Consider the following 16844-nt stretch of genomic DNA (forward strand, 5'->3'; position numbering starts at 1 on the left):
ATTAGATTCATTCAATTATCATTCAATATCATTTAATATAGGTACTGTGTACCCATCTCGTTCGATCCATCATTCGATCAGATGATGGATTACGCATGTTATTGTATCCACAATTTTATTCTATATACGTATACAGTGTATGTACAGAGTAATGTGTATGATATTTACAATTTGATACATGTGCGAGAATTTCTGGAATTTTTACGCTTGATATTAATACGTTCGAATCGATGTACATATATCTTTTAAAAAAGAATAAAGATGCATATATTTTATGTACATATAAATGCAAAATTTTTCGTTTTTAACAACTCGATTTTTGCTCTATTACATCTTCATTCCGATGAATAAATACATTGTTTCCATTTATTGTATTTATATCGCGAAAGAACGGTTATGTTCGATGGTTCATTGCACTTGTTATTGCGATAAACAATTATTGGTTAAGATAATAATTATAGGAATGAAATGGAATAAAACTTGTAACGAGTCAACAAGGGTAGGGGTAGGAGGTTCAGTCCGGTTTGTGAAACGTAACGAAACGGTTTGAGAAAAATCGTGATTCGAATTATATGTAGATATTATCGAAACGTGTTCGATTCGCGTAATTAAAATTGATTCGATAATATCGATAATATTGTTTCGAAAAGTAAAAAGTAAAAAGCGAAAAGTGCTTAGTCAAACGTAGTGCGTAATCAAGAATATTGACTCTCGTATCGTAACATTCGCTTTGTCAATACCGTTCTATCATTCTATCAATCCATGAAATCTCTCCATAAATTGTTCTTCCTTGAAACATTCGTTCCTTTTTGTTAGATATTTTCTAATTATTATGGTAATATAAATAATGTTTTGAAATATCTATTATATACATATATATATATATAATATATACATTGCATACATACACACATATATATATAATATATAAAATTTTTCAATTAGATAAGGGAGAAACGTGATAATATACTATTGTCTGTGTATACGCATGCAGAACGTGCAAGTTGAAAAATAAGAGTGGGAGAAACTCTTTTCGGTGATGGACTATAAAACCACGATCGATCGATCGAGGGATCGTAGTGTCTTTTTTGCGATTTACTTTGTTACTTTGTGACGACGCTACCTTACAACTTGTGTACACGTTCGGATATCGATTGGTTAATAAACATGACTTTCCGTATGACGAAAAGGGTGTCCATCGTTTCCATCTCGGAACGGATACAGACACCTGTGTCTAAGCCTAAAGGTACCTTTTTTTTTTATTCTCTTTATTTATCCGCTCGTTTCATTTATAAATATCACGTGATCGAGTTATCGAGTCGAATAAAGGAACACGATCGTACGTAATTTTCGGATACAATTTCGGAAACAACACGTTGGAAACATCGTTACGTAGATAGAGATACAAGTATAAGATATTTTCGATAATAAGATCGTTTGAAGAGATAAAACCGGACGAAAATTGCGATAAATCGCGATTATCGATCGAATATAAATTTGATTTGTCGCGGCTTGTGCAAAGATCGGTGACGTTTGCCCTCGTTTATAAGATCGCGTTTCTCACGTGTTTTCTCCCGCTCCCTCGCGCAATTATTTCATCCACATTCATCAACGGATTTTCCTCGCATCCCTTTCGTACGATTTCGTCTTTCGAGATCAAACGTTCGTTTATCGTCATTTTTTAAATATATTTTCTCTCTTTTTATCGATTAACCGGATGAAAATTATTTATTCGGATTCTCGCCTCGTCTCGTGGATATTCGCTTCGATAGATGGAATAATTTTCGTGCACGAAATACAGAAAATATTTTTGTACACTTTTTCGCACGCATGAAAGTAAGAAGAGAGTCGTTTCATTGAAGAAATCGATATATCGTATTTTCGCGATCATTTATAAATTCTGGCCGAGGATATATTAAATGTTGGTTTAATTACGAGGACGTTTAAGAACGTCCAGTGTGTTTTGTGCAACGTGCGTGGCATAAATACGTGACGAATCGTTACGAATTCCAAGACATGACGGCAACATGCTCGTCAATGTCAGATTTCTCGCGATGTCCTAGAAATGTGGAATGAACGAATACTCGTCCGCATTCTCTCCGCATTGTTCGAGATCCCGAGCGTTGCGCGAGAAATATAAAATGCAACGCCGTCTCGCTTCGAGTGTTTAGCTTTCGAAGCTTGTAAATCGTATCATCATTTTTAAAACGGTTGCGATTCGATTGCACGATAACATTATCGAATAAGCTACCGACAGATATAAATCACGATTTAAAACATGCAACATGTATCATTTAGATACGATATTAAATTATCTATTGATTAATACAAATAATTTTGAAACAGAAGAATGTATAAGATGTATCTATAATTCGAACGAAGCTTTCTCTATTTCTATCTCGAAATCTCTGAATTCGTAAATAAAGTTCAATTTCGATCAATCAAAAGTTTAATAAAAAACTGTTGTTAAAAGACAGATAATATCTTTTTCTCAGATAAATATGTGTAACTCGTTTTTTATTTCGATTTCTTACGAGAGAACAAAATAAATAAGAAAAAAAAAAAAAAAAAAAAAAAAAAAAAAAAAAATAGAAAAGAATTTAAAAAAGAATCATGTTACGACATCGAAATGTTGTGAATAAGTGTAATCGCGCGTGCGATGATAGACCGCGTGAAAAGCACGTGCAAGCGAATATCTTTAAAACTTTCAACATTTTATCCTTCGAGACTACAACTTTCTAAATTTTTATAAAGTTGTTTCAAAGACATTTATCGTGATTTATATAATAATTATCTTTATTTGATATGTTCTTATATAGAACAATATTATTTTTTTTTTTTTTATAAAGAAAAAATGTATCATATATATATATATATACACACACAGATATCGCGTATTTAATGCTCATGCATAATTCACACTATTCGCATGATTAATCACTAACCATTATTAAAGCATTAATGAGAGAAAAAAAATTTATTTCTTCGATTTTTTGTATTATTGTTTGAGTCTAAGAATAATAAGTAAACAAATTAAATTGGAATTATATAAATACCGTATCACGAATTTTTAGAATTTTTTCGTAACAAGGGGAATTCCATGAATGATCTGCAGAAATATTTATCGTTTTCCACGTTTCCTAAGTTTTTATTATTCGAGTAACGATGCGTTCAATTCTCTTGTGTGTCTAAAATAAAAATCGATCTTGTCATATATCTGCTTTAAGATTAGAATCAATTTCTTGGAATGATTTTTTTTTTCCTCGATATATTTGTATGTTATTTCAGACATTAGAATAATCTATAGTGATAATCGTTATTCGTATTATTTCGATATTTATTATAAAATTTAAATAAAACATTTATTTCGTATTTTCATCGCATAAACTTTTTTTTTTAAACAAAAGATATATTCGAATATTTTAACACGAGTGTACAAAAATAGATGTACATAGATTATTTTAAAAGTTAAACTTGTGATAAAACTGTTGTGTTTAAAATAATTTAATCGATGTCGATTACAACGGTGGAAAAGGTGAAAAAGTCGAGAAGAAAATTTCGAAAGATATTAAGTTTTTTTCAATTTTAGGAAACTTCTAACTCACAAATCTTATGTATGTAATCTTGTTTGTCGTTAATCTTAATCATCCTCGGTTCAACGAGAATATACGATGATTAATCGTGGCAATATGTACGTTGTGCCATTTGCTTTTTGATAAAACATTATAAATATCACAATATTTTACTTTTACATATATATTTAACGTCTAAAGGAATAAACGATTTTCTAATTAATTTTATAATAATCTGTTTTAATAAACGTTTTAATTTATAATTTACAGCATCGTATGGATGTAGACACACGCAGGGCATTTTGATGGCTTTGGGTTTCTTCTGTTGCTATGCCATTAGGGTGACCACATCGGTGACGCTAGAAGCTATGACCAATGCTTCCACTGCAAATCCTGCTTTTCCAGTATGATTATTTTCTCATTTTTGAGTCTGCTTACCATTCGTATTCGTTGTCCATTTGTTAATTATTCCAGAATAATTGTATAATATATATCACGTATGGTTTTACTTCACGTATGGTTTTAACAATCTTTTTCGATATATATCTATTTAAATGCATCATTTTTTTTATCGTATCTTAAGTAAACGAAAGATCTTAAAATGCATCATCGATCGATAAGACTATTTTTATAATATCTATCTCTTCTTACTTCTAATATAAAATATGTTCGCAAATGCATACGAATTGCGATTGACGCGATCCTCATTTTCGTATTCGATAAGTTTCTTCTTAAAAATGATGCTTACGGTATCGAAAAGTGATCTTTTTTTCACTGTACGTATCTATCACGTATCCGTACTACTAGAAGATGTACGTACGTATTTTAATCATGATCTACTGTCCAACGTAAAAAAACTTTGTAGATGAAACTAAATTTGTAATAACTCAACACTTATTATTTTTTATCTCGATCACTCTATCAATTATGAATAGATTTGAGCATGAAATAAATTGTCGAAATAAACGATTGCCATTGATGATAAAATAAATTTTTATCTTTCATTTTTGAAAATTATTTTTTCCAACTTTGGATTGTTTCTTTATGTTTCAAGCAATTTTCATGGGACGAAAAGGTCAAGGATGTAATTCAGAGTTCCTTTTTTTGGGGATACGTGTGCACGCAAATCATTGGCAGCATGGTGGCGCAACGTTGGGGAGCTCATAAACTTTTCTCACTAGCACAATTCGCGTGCGGTTTCGTAACGCTTTTAATTCCCGTGCTTGCCGAAAACGCGGGATGGGAAGCGTTTTGCGTTACTAGAGTGATCGCCGGTGTATTTCAAGGCACTGTTCTTCCATGTCTTCATGCATTGCTCTCAAAATGGGCACCCATGGAAGAAAGAGGAAGAATATGTGAGTATGGAGTATGAAATATATATGGTAGTATTTTGATTATTATTGTTAATCTTCCAATTCGAAAATAAGTAAAATATTTACAATTTTTATCATTTTCGATAGAATTATGAATCTATTTTATTTTGAATAGAATAAAAGAGAATGAAAAAAATAGAATAATAATTTTTGTTAAATTTTGGTTAAATTTTATTGTATATTTTATTACAGCAACATTCGTGTATGCCGGAGGTTGGATCGGAAATGTAACTTGTTTACTGAGTACGGGTCTATTGGCTGCTTCTCCTTGGGGATGGCCCAGTTGTTTTTACGTTTGGGGCAGCATAACTATCGTTTCCAGTCTTTTGTTCTTTTTCATTGGTTACGAGTCACCGGCCGAACATCCAAATATACCTCAAGATGAAAAACAATATATCGAGAGTAGTCTTGGAATGATAGAAACGGAAGAAGTAAGAATATTTGATATATTCGAAATATGATATCATCGCATATACATTTAATGATATATATATTTTTCCAGAAATTATCGACTCCTTGGATCAAAATACTTAAGAGTCGTCCAATGTGGGCATTAATGGCTACTCAATCTGCTCACACTTGGGGTTTCTGGATGCTTTTAACGAAAATCCCATCGTATTTTCAAGCAGTATTTAAGGTTAACATTAAAGAAGTAAGTAAAAGATAAATTGTTCGATATATAATTTTTAATTTTAATTTATTGATTATGGTTCCTATACGTAATTAAATTATACATCTTTTGCTTTATTGATAATAATTAAAGAACACGAGTAAAAATTTATATTATAAATCTTCGAATTAATTCGTATACTTTTTATCGTGTTTCAGAATGGTCTTATGAGCGCACTTCCATACTTCACAGCCTGGCTATTTAGTTTTCCCGTTAGCTTTATTTCGGATCTACTTATCAAACGAAATATCCTCACTGTTCAAGCATCGAGAAAGATTTGCAATACGTTCGGTGAATGGGTACCAGCGCTCGCATTAATAGGTCTTGGATATGTTGACAAAGAGCATTCTGAAATAGCAGTGGCAATTTTGGTAATTGCTGTTACTAGCAATGTTGCTATTTATTGTGGACACAACGTCAATCATATGGATCTTAGTCCAAATTTTGCCGGACCATTGATGGGTATCATAAATACCGTAGCGAATATTTTTAGTATTTTGGCTCCATTAATCGTCGGTGTTATCGTTCATGATAAGGTATGTATAATATATTATTTATGTACTTATTATTTTAAAAAAATTTATGTACTTATTATTCGTATATCTAAATTATATGAAAATTTAATAAAACGATATATTTTCAACATTGATTTCTCGAATAATACATATATTGTTTATACAACAAATGAAAAAAGAAATACGTTACGCGAATTATATCTCGATATTGACGAGTAATATAATACATTAGAATTGAATAATATAATTCGAAATAATAAATGTGAAAATATAAAATGTATTAATTTTTATTATTTTTAAATTTTCAGACTAATGTTGAAGAATGGAGAAATGTATTCTTTTTAACGAGTGTAATATATTTCGTTGGAAATTTAATTTTTATCGTCTTTGGTACATGTAAAATTCAAGCATGGAATGATCCTGTAGAAAAACAGAAAGATATCGCTATGAATTCTACGAACGAATCATCGGTGGAGAATGGAAATGTACAAAAAAAAGAATATTGAAAAGATGACTTTTTATAGAAAAAGAATCGTGATGGTGTTACCATGATGCCAGACAGTATAAATATTTATCATAACTACTAATAAAATGTATTATAAATGCTGTGATCGAACAATTCAATATCATCATTTTCATTATTTTATTTGTGAATACATATGAAAAATGTATCATTATTTTATTTGTAAATGCATATGATTTTTAAATGTGCATTGTATATAAATATTTATGTTATATATAAATATTATATTTAATATTTATTAAATTAAAGAACAATACGTATGAACGTATTTATGCAAGTTTAGAAAAATTTGTTACTATAAAAGTACAAATGATCATAATACATCAACATATTTAATTAAGATATGTTATTCTCTCTTAAGATGTTGTCTAGGCATAGATTTCCAAATTGTATGTATAAGAAATATTGTACATAATATTGTTAATAACAATGTTGTATAAGTTACCAGAGGTAACATAGTTGTTTCACCAATTGGAATTGTCCATTCATTTTCCATATCCTGTAAAAAAGATTAATTAAAAATTCCAACAAATTTCTATTTATAAAGTTATATAAATAAGATATATTTTTGATATTCTTATATACTTTATTATTTAACATCACGTATGGAATCTCTCTCCATTTAGGTACGATATCTACGCATGGAGAACACAAATCAATTTTAGAAATTCTGTATTCTTTGAGTCTTTTTCTACAGCCTAATAACAACTTTGGATCTGGTAAGCTAATATTTATGTATTTATCATTTACACTAGCATATCGATAACGTTGATGTACTGGGAGTTTTAAGATATTTTCTATATTAGTTAAACGTGAACAAATACTTATATTTTGTATTTGTGCTTTTTCAGTGAATAATTCGACATTGGTTTCTCCGCTAGAACATGCTGTGCTCTGAAATGGTTGAATATAAAAAATATAAAAAATATTTTATGCTTATTAAAAAAGATAATAATATAAGATATAAAACTTGAATTAAAATAATTTCATATATATATTGTAATGATTTATTAAATTATTAAAAATTATTCTACTTACAATTCCAAGTCTTCTTAAATGATTTAATTCATTAACATCAACATATAAAGCAGATGGAAGTTGCAAATAAAGGATAATGTAACAATCCTCTATGAATTGATTGATATATATTTGATATATTAAATTTCTGTAAATAAAATTTTTTGTTAAAAATAAAGTAAAATATTTAATAAATTTTTATAAATTATCGGTATTTAAATCTATATCTTCTAAATATATACTTTCTGTTAATATGTAAATTTTATGTATCAAATATACTTTTATTTATGATAAAATATATTTATATAAATGTAATTAACAATTAAAATTCTTAAATTTCTTCGTTTAAATATGATATGAAAATTATAAATTTAATAATACATTATTAATTATATAGAATATTATATATACAAATATTATATACAGAAATTAATTATATTCTTAAATTCTTACATTAATGATCGTTATAAATTATTTATTAATTTGAATAACAGAGATTCTTACTATATATGTATATATATGTATTTTGATATACATAACCTATGAAATCCTGTTCCTTCTACATTTAACGAAATACGAGCTTCTAATTCGTCGCAATTTACCAATAAAATTAGTGTGTAAAATAAAATAATTTGTATAAAATATTGTTTGGCACAATTTAATGTCATTTTTTAAATATAATATGTAATTGATGCATTTCAAGATAATATATTTTACTTTTATAAGAAATTGATAGATGTCACTGATATATAACTTTTTGAACATTACGTGAACATTTTTATATTCATTTTTAAGATTTATATCAAATTTTAGAAATCATAATTTTAATATGCGTATATAATATTCAAGTACAACTTATTCATGTATATGTACATATTTATACATTTAGCAAATACTTATATATTACTTAAAGAAGAATTCATTACGTTTTCAATTTTAATTTTAATTATCGATTGATGCATAGCTTGAAATTTATTTTATAATTTATTAAATGTTTTTTATTTTGAAAATACCAAATCAAAAAAAAAATCCTTCCTTAATTTACTAATTTATTTTATAATTTTAAATTTTGATAGAATGATCTTTAAAAATAATGAAACTAATATATATATTTATATGTATTTGTGTATTTTTTTTTTATGTTTTGAATATATTGTAGATTACGTTGACAAATTTTTTTTTAATTTTTTTATTTTAAACGTTCAATTTTACATTTTAATTTTTTATATTGGATAATTTTTAAATTAAATTAATTATAATAATTTATTCTTATTACATTTTTAATCAGTATAAACTTTAAAGTATAGAAATTTATGATTAAAATATAAATATTGTATTTTAATTTTTGCATGAAATAAATAATAGTAATGCTTCAGCCAATCAAAAAATCGCTAAGACTTAGCGACAAAACGAATGCAGTGCGCATCATAATGCGCATGGTGTTAATCCATTGTTGAAAATCGTGACAAATTACGTTTTACCGGCAAAAGTGAGTAATTACATAAAATTTGTATCGATTTGATATTTTATTATTGGTTATTGAACTTAATTATAGATTATAAAGTCTTGTTTAATCAATACAAGTTTATTTACTCATTATTGTTTCAGAATTCAAAACATCTTGTGCAGATTGTAAAAGCTTGATTCGAAAGCGAGATAATTTTGAAAGTGTAATAATTCTTACATACTTCAACAATTAAGAGATAATTCGACAATTTTCATGCAGATGTGGCAAGTTTTTTTATTTTTTTTAACAAATATAATATATAAATAAAAATATAATTACTATAAATTTCCTTTATTTTTCTTTTTACATATATAATACAATCAATTCACATATTTCACATATATTCTTATATATATATACATATTTCTTTTCTAAATGCGTTATCCGTACATTTAACTCGTGTATTGTTACTTCTGTATTTGTTTTGATTTTACATATGAAGTCCCAAAGCATGAAAACATTTCTTATACAGCCTTTCCGGGAAATTGATAATTCGCGTTCGTGTCACGTTCGACATCGAGTATATATCTCCCCTCTCCTTCCAATTTAGAATTCGACATCGAAATAGCTCGCGTCATTTTGTTGTCGAAACCAGACGGTTAAACACTTACTTCAGGTGTAAGAACTATCTATTTCGTAATATTTATTTAACAATTATTGTTTTATTTTTTATATTTAATATTTCATTAATATACGTTCGTTTAATTATTTGTTGAATATTATTAGATATAATTAATAATTCTTTCAGGAATAATTATTTTCTTATTTATTCGTCTAATTGATCATTAGAATTATCATTAGTTCGTATTATGAATTTTTAAAATAGGTTAGGTTATTGTATTATTATTTTAATGCAATCATTTTAATGTTTGTTGCCAGGATCTTACGTATTCAGGTGTTATTTGGATAAGAGAAAGATGAATATGATGATCCATAGTTGATATATTTATTAAAATTTTTCAGCGATGGATAACAACAAATTATGAATTTTTCATATTTTATGCGTATTAGACCGTGGAATTACGTTTTAATCCATCGACAAGAATTAATTCCATTACAATTTGTGACAATGATATTATATTCCTTACATATTATGGATTAAAGATAATAAAATTAATAATTATTAATCCTGCTCTTAAATTATAATAACGGTATTTTTTTGATTATATGAACATTTATGTAATTTTATTGTTTTTTACGCAATAATCTCCATCGTCAATCGATTTTAAAAGAATGGCACGTAAAGTTAAAGCATGAGAATAGCATAGATTTTATGTGTGAGAATCATAGAGTGGATGTATCGATATTCTCGTTTTAGTATTTTTTAAAATAGATAGCTAGATAAAATAAGCTTTGTGCAAATATCGATTGTAAATTGGAATTGTTATAGTCTTTGATATGCACTTTTTCGTGTAGCGATTTGTTTTAAGAAGTCAAATTTGAAAATTTTTTTTACAGTTGTTGGCGAACGCAACAGTTTTAAAATTACGATTGTATTGTATTAAATGGAGTTTTAGTAATAGAGATTAGCGATGTCGTCCTTGAAGGGTTAATTTTGCTTACATATTTCGATCACAGAATGCTAGATGGCGTAACAAACACTCTGATCTTTCCTCGGTTAATAATTTCAGAAAACACGTGATACAATTCCATAAAATATCACGCGTATTCCGTAATAAAAAAAGAATTAATTTATAAATAAAGTAACGAACAAATAATTTATAAAATATGTACATTTTATACATTTGATTCCGTTTTCTTTCTTTCTTTTCCTATATGAATGATGAATTCTTTTTTTTTTCATAATTTTTATAATTTTTTTTAATAAAAAAACGTAATTTCGAATCAATATTATACATACTAAAAATATATATTTCCATCTTAACATATAAATAATAGCATAAAAAAATAAAAAGAAAAAAATAATAATTAAAAGGTAAAGCAAGCGAATACAAGAAAGAAGAAAGAAACGATAAAAGATATCTTTGATATATTATAAATTATAAATCCGTTTATGATGAGATTTACGTACATAACATTTGGATAGAGTAGGTTTAAGCAGAATGTACATATCCGCTACACGTATATTGTCGCTAAGAAACGAAAATAGCTACTGTCAGCCCTAGAACATTACGGAAAGAGGTGGTTAAGCAAGAATCGAAGTACAAGATGACGAAGGTGGGACAAGAAATGCCAAAACGAAACGAACGAAGATGGTGGTGTGCCGGAACCTGGAAACAAATTGGTCACTTGCAAACAAGTTTATTACGTAACAATTTTTTTTCTTCCGATGTATTTGCGCACTTATCAAATTGTAATCGATGCTAAAGATTCGTGGAAAGAGAGAGAGAGAGAGAGAGTTTATATAGAGTAAATCCCTCAGTTCGGAATAATTAATTCGATTCGAAATTGATTGCCGTTTCCTTTCTTCGCGTGTTACGCGTGTCCGCATATTTGGCGCTCCAACTTACGTATTCTTGCATATTTGGCGCCTAACCTATCGTTCTATCACATATTTGGCATCTGACATCGGCCATTGTCACATATTTGGCGCCATAATCCGCGATATCGCCGCATTATTTCTATCGTTCGGTGTAACGCTCGAATAAGAATGTAAAATTTTTTCACAGATACGTATACTTATAAATCTTACGCGTTTTACGACTCACGATTCTTCGAAATATTTGTTATATTCTTCGAAATCGTTCTTTTTCGTTATAACGTGTTCTATTATATGAATAAAAAGATAATGCAAGTATTATTCGAAATATACTTTTTCAAAAGTTACGAAAAGATATATATTTTATAATTGCAAAATAAGGAAAATTTTATCATTTTTTTACTATTTTCCCTCGATTCGAGCTATTTTATATATTTATCCAAAGGATAAATATATATTTTAATAATGTTAATAATTTAATTAATAAATAATAGAAGAAATATAATCTAACATTACGTAAATTTAATATCACGATTTAAAAAGAACGAGAATGCGGAATAAAAAAATAAATATCATTCCGAAATATCTTAAAATATATTTTAGCGATCAAAGCTGCTTCGCGGACATCTGGAACGATGACGATATTATGATCAATTTCCTGTATTCGATATATATATATAATAATAATAGTACCAATAAATAAAAGGAACGTATTTTAATTTATTTATTTATTTTTTTTTTTTTGGTCAACACGAAGCGAATGCTGACGCGAATGAAATATATATATCTATCTTTAGAAGTAAGCTATTTTATTGCAAGCGATAAATATCGTTTATTAAACTGTTTTCACGATGAATTTTATCTCGGTGAAAAGAATCGGGCGCCGTATTAAAAAAAAAAAGAAAAAGAAAAAGAAAAATAGAACGGTCGACAAAGAAAGATGTGCCGTATTATTTTCTTCCGAGTGGGGTGGATGTTCTTTTATTTATAAAAAATTATTTCGAAATAGCGCATTGAATAGAGCATTGGCTGTAAGGCCTATCGGAACAAGTGGGTCGGCACTGGTTGGCGTTCATCCTTTTCGTACCAGACGTAATGCAACACCGGTGTTCCTCTTGTCTCGCAGCCAAATTGTTTCCCGTTTATCGCGCGAACAACTTCCATTCTACGATTATGAACCTGCATTCTTTCGCTATTTCGCCTCTCGGCCTGACCTTGCGTCAAATTTCTTGCGACGAAGTCGTTTCTTTTCTTTTTTTTCTTTTTTTTTTTTTTTAGATTTACCAACTCTTACAATTATATAGTAAATTAAGTAAAAGAAGAGTTGGAAAAAAAAAAAATATCCGTAATAAAAAAGATCGTACAACGAGGTTAATGTATTTTCTTTCGATCGTACGAGATGCTTCGTTTCTTATTTTCCAGATAAATTCGAATATTCTAGCGATAATCGAGAGAGAGAGAGAGAAAACAAAGAACTTTGAACTCGAGTCAGAGACGTAACGGTCGAAATATAAAATTTTCATTTGCTTGAGTTCGACTTCTCGTTTCGAAAAAATCGATCGATCGATTGATCCATACACGTGGTTGGGATACGCGTGATTGTACGTAAAAAAAGAAAAAAGAAAAAAGAAAATGTGAACAACGGAAGGTTTTCGAACGAGCGAAGAAGAGAGAAGAAAGGGGTGGAGAGGGAGAGGGAGATCGGGAAGACAACGGAAATATAGAAATACTCGATCATCGTTACGACGATGTTGTGCGTAATTTTGGGAAGGAGCCAATTTTCGAGTTGAGAAAGATGAGTCAAACCTCAAGGCTCCGTTCACTCGTGGTTTTACTTCGTTCGGTCGATGTTGGCCCGGTTTATCTCTGGCCAATCCCGAAATAATCCCTAGATTCGGCCTCTCCCGCTCTCTCACTCTGCCGTGTGCCCGTCTCCCAACTAAAAAACCTCGCCGCCTCTTTCTTCGCCGTCTCGTTCCACGCCGTTTGTCGCTCGCATTCGCGCACGACCGACTTTAACGCGATACCGCATACCACGATCCAGGAATCGCATTCTCTTCCCTTCTCTTTCTCTCCCTCTCTCTCCCTCTCTCTCTATTCCAAGCTGTTCGTCTCGAGTCGAAGCCCCATTCTCGATTCGGATCATAGACGAATCGATTCCGCGATGGAAAATAATTTGTTTCTCACTCACCTCGATGGACGATTACCTTAAAACAGGGATTATGGGATCTTTCTCTCTCCCTTTTCACCGTGGTTCGTGGCTCGATAACAAAATTCCTTGCGAGTCAGCGAGAGCGATGAGCGGGGATCGTCTTCCTCGTGGGCCGATCAAGCCACGACGGAGCCCGATATAGTTGTCGTATCTCGCTGTCGGCCGCGCCACTGGCCGGACTCCCCCCACCATTTTCCCTTTTCCGTTACGCGCCGTGCCGACTAATTGACTAAACTGACCAACTTCACCCATCTCTCCTCCCTTCTTTCCGCGTATATATCTTAATCTGAATCGAATGAAATAAAGAAATACGATGAATAATGCAAATCGTAAATGCAAATCGATCGAGAGATCGTTCGATTCGACGTCGAAAGAAATTCAGACTGATCTTGATATTTATATTTTATAATCAACGAAGTATTTTTCGAGAAATGCCCGCGAAAAATAAAGAAAAGCAGGAAACGAATGACTCTCCTCGATAATCGGTCTCTGCTTATTCCTTGTCGAAGTTTATCGGATATACTTGTACTCAATAAGTGTCTCTGTTTTTATCACATAAATAATATAAATTTATTGTATCGTATGTGCTAGGTGTACGATCGATGATCTTTTTTTACCTGATCCTTTTCCAAAAAAGAAAGTAACGCTTAACGTAGATCGAGACAAATTTGAAGAGAAATTTCGGGTATAATAAGGCCGCTATTGAGAGGAGAGTCGGCGATTCGCATTTTCCGACGACCTCTTATATTTGGATTCATCGTTTCGTTTCGCGCGATATTCACGCGCGTTGTTTTAAAAGTCTTGCAATAAACATCGGTATGGCATCCGCCCGCGTCACAATCTTAATTTACCAAGCGTGTTGCGCAACCGATCTATTTCCGTACATTTCGAATTCCGATACTGTCTACGTATCCGTATACTTCCTAATTGATCCGAAACAATGATGGATCGTACGATCCGTGTGAATCGTTACGTTACGATTTCAAAATAAATGCTCGACAGTCGATGATCTCCACGATTCGATATTTGGCCAAGAAGAATTGTCATTGTCCTTTCGATCGAGTTACTCGAACGATTCTTATCGATTTATTAGAAATTAATTTAAATTTAATAGAAATTTTTAAGAAGAAATTTTTTAACCTTTTTACCGTTGTTTATTTCGATAAGAGAAGAAACGAAACATCTTGTTATTTCCTTGATCAATTGTTACTGTAATTTTAAAAAATAAGAAATAAGTGGTCGATTAAATTCGCGATTAGTGGTTGATTGGACATATATATGGAAAAAACGTAGGTAGTGCGAGGAAACGCTTACTTTTCGTTCATCCTTGAAACCGCGTTTATTATTTTTCCGGTTAACTGGACGTTTCGAGCGAGACCATTTCCCTTTATAGCTTATCGGGGGAAAAAAAATAAAATTTGTCCTAGAAACTCTATTTGCATTTCCTACGAACCTACATGTCACAAGAGACGAGTGATTTCAGTGCACGGCGGATATATTAATAGACAGGCAAAGACGGATATTTCTGACTGTTCGCACGTTCCTATATTCGATTGCCATGTCGATCAGAATTATAGGCTCCGTTATTAATCGCTTTACGCGAGTGTAAATATAAATATAAATATAAATAATATTTTTAAATTGTTTCTCGATTAATTAATAATCGAGAAACAATTATGTTTCTCCTCGCTTTCGAATCGTTTTCCAATAATTTTAAAGCGTTATTGTATGCGATGCATCAACTGGTTACGTCTTAACGTTGTATTCGCGTAATAATATACCGAGGCAAGCTTATCTTAATTACCTCTTTATTTCAACGGTCGACGTGTAATAAGAAAAGAAAATAATATGGAATGGCTTTTTCAAAAGCGGTAAGAAAGGTGAAGAAAGGTCGATTACCTTGAAATTTGCATTGGCTCGTAACGATCGTAATTATCGATCAAAAATAAGATCGATCGAGTTTAAATCGTTGGATGGATATACGAACGAAACGATAAACGGCTGATCTATTATTGGATATACTACTACGTCGGTATATCGTGTCGTCAGTGGATCGAACCAGCGGTGATACGCCGTCGGAATAATACGAATGAGCTTGAACCGAACGTTCCAGCCTTTCCATTATCTAAATACGCGATCAAACGCCCTTGTGTTTTCAACTTTTCGCAACGATATTCCAAATTCATGAACTTTCGACAGACGTTACTTTTTAATTATAAACTTCAGTTTTAATCTTCTAGTTTTCACGCATAAATATCGTTGTGTCCATATTTATTATATTTATATCAAAATTATATCTTTAATCTTTATTTTTATAATTAGAAATTATTTTATAATTTATTGTATCGTAACGAGTTATGATATTTAGTTTTTATGAAAAATTCGAATCAAACGATATTTAGGAACGTAGAAATTGTGAAATTATCGTATTATAGATATTAAAAAAAATTCAAATTATCATTTACGAAGACGAAACGATGGATATCCTGCTGAAAATCGTAATAAAAAAAATTAAACGTATGAGAAAGATTGGAAGCGATATATCACGCGAATTAGACGGATTAGAAAAATTACATATTTTCCCTTTTTTTTCAATTCAGTTCTTCAAACTCGAACAGTGGAAACAAATATTATTCGTCGGGGAAGGGGAGAACGAATGAACAGCAGTTTCCATTTACAGATTCTAGGTCGAGCTTCCTCGTGCGCCTGGTAAGATGATTGAGATATTTCTGATTGTAATTTTTTAAAAACTTAAACTTTTAATTTTAATTATCGCGACGATGTCATTAATTTCAATTATCTTAAAACTCGAAATACAACGAAATATAATATTTATTCATAGACGAATTCGAGTTTCTCGAGTTTAAAATTATTAAATTTTACGATATACGAAATAACGCGGAGAACAACCGTTATTCGATCGAATAAAATTAAACGAAGATTTTATCTCTAAAATCGAAATCGAGAAAGAGAGAGAGAGAGAGAGAGAGAGAGAGAGAGAGAGAGAGAGAGAGA

General features: G+C 30.2%; 2 protein-coding genes, 2 long non-coding RNA genes and 1 pseudogene across 8 annotated transcripts; 3 read left to right on the plus strand and 2 right to left on the minus strand.

Moving 5' to 3' along the window:
* Positions 1-605: 605 nt before the first annotated feature.
* On the plus strand, positions 606-7232 carry LOC102678118 (putative inorganic phosphate cotransporter). Of its 5 annotated transcripts, none has more exons than XM_031510094.1 (8): positions 606-849; positions 946-1246; positions 3843-3976; positions 4627-4927; positions 5138-5376; positions 5448-5597; positions 5774-6151; positions 6439-6636. In XM_031510094.1, the coding sequence occupies exons 2-8, from the start codon at positions 1168-1170 to the stop codon at positions 6634-6636; spliced, it is 1479 nt and encodes a 492-aa protein (XP_031365954.1). In that variant the 5' UTR covers positions 606-849; positions 946-1167. The 5 variants fall into 5 exon arrangements, with proteins under 5 accessions (XP_031365954.1, XP_031365956.1, XP_031365955.1 ...); XM_031510096.1 differs by having other exon boundaries at positions 995-1246; XM_031510095.1 differs by having other exon boundaries at positions 606-801.
* LOC102677976 (phosphatidylinositol-glycan biosynthesis class X protein-like) lies at positions 6912-8412 on the minus strand. Its single transcript, XM_006614931.2, has 4 exons — positions 8211-8412; positions 7692-7818; positions 7239-7547; positions 6912-7152 (listed from the first exon to the last, which is right to left on the minus strand). The coding sequence occupies exons 1-4, from the start codon at positions 8336-8338 to the stop codon at positions 7000-7002; spliced, it is 717 nt and encodes a 238-aa protein (XP_006614994.1). The 5' UTR covers positions 8339-8412; the 3' UTR covers positions 6912-6999.
* A 615-nt stretch (positions 8413-9027) lies between these two features.
* Positions 9028-9395, plus strand: LOC116185526. The gene is made up of 2 exons (XR_004150374.1): positions 9028-9159; positions 9279-9395. It is a non-coding gene; the product is annotated as an uncharacterized LOC116185526 (long non-coding RNA).
* Positions 9396-12365: 2970 nt separating this feature from the next.
* LOC116185527 lies at positions 12366-14103 on the minus strand (annotated as a pseudogene).
* On the plus strand, positions 12867-13219 carry LOC116185528. Its single transcript, XR_004150375.1, has 2 exons — positions 12867-13113; positions 13150-13219. It is a non-coding gene; the product is annotated as an uncharacterized LOC116185528 (long non-coding RNA).
* Positions 14104-16844: the final 2741 nt, after the last annotated feature.

The sequence above is a fragment of the Apis dorsata genome, unplaced genomic scaffold (genome assembly GCF_000469605.1).
Source record: "Apis dorsata unplaced genomic scaffold, Apis dorsata 1.3 scaffold_200, whole genome shotgun sequence".
Taxonomy (NCBI): domain Eukaryota; kingdom Metazoa; phylum Arthropoda; class Insecta; order Hymenoptera; family Apidae; genus Apis; species Apis dorsata.

Coding starts and splice junctions, on each gene's coding strand:
- LOC102678118 (XM_031510094.1), top strand. CDS start 1,168: ATGACTTTCCGTATGACGAAAAGGGTGTCCATCGTTTCCATCTCGGAA. Junction 3,977..4,626: donor CTGCAAATCCTGCTTTTCCA/GTATGATTATTT, acceptor TTATGTTTCAAG/CAATTTTCATGGGACGAAAA. Junction 5,598..5,773: donor TTAAGGTTAACATTAAAGAA/GTAAGTAAAAGA, acceptor ATCGTGTTTCAG/AATGGTCTTATGAGCGCACT.
- LOC102677976 (XM_006614931.2), bottom strand. CDS start 8,338: ATGACATTAAATTGTGCCAAACAATATTTTATACAAATTATTTTATTT. Junction 7,819..8,210: donor GAAGGAACAGGATTTCATAG/GTTATGTATATC, acceptor TTTTATTTACAG/AAATTTAATATATCAAATAT. Junction 7,548..7,691: donor ATTTAAGAAGACTTGGAATT/GTAAGTAGAATA, acceptor CAACCATTTCAG/AGCACAGCATGTTCTAGCGG.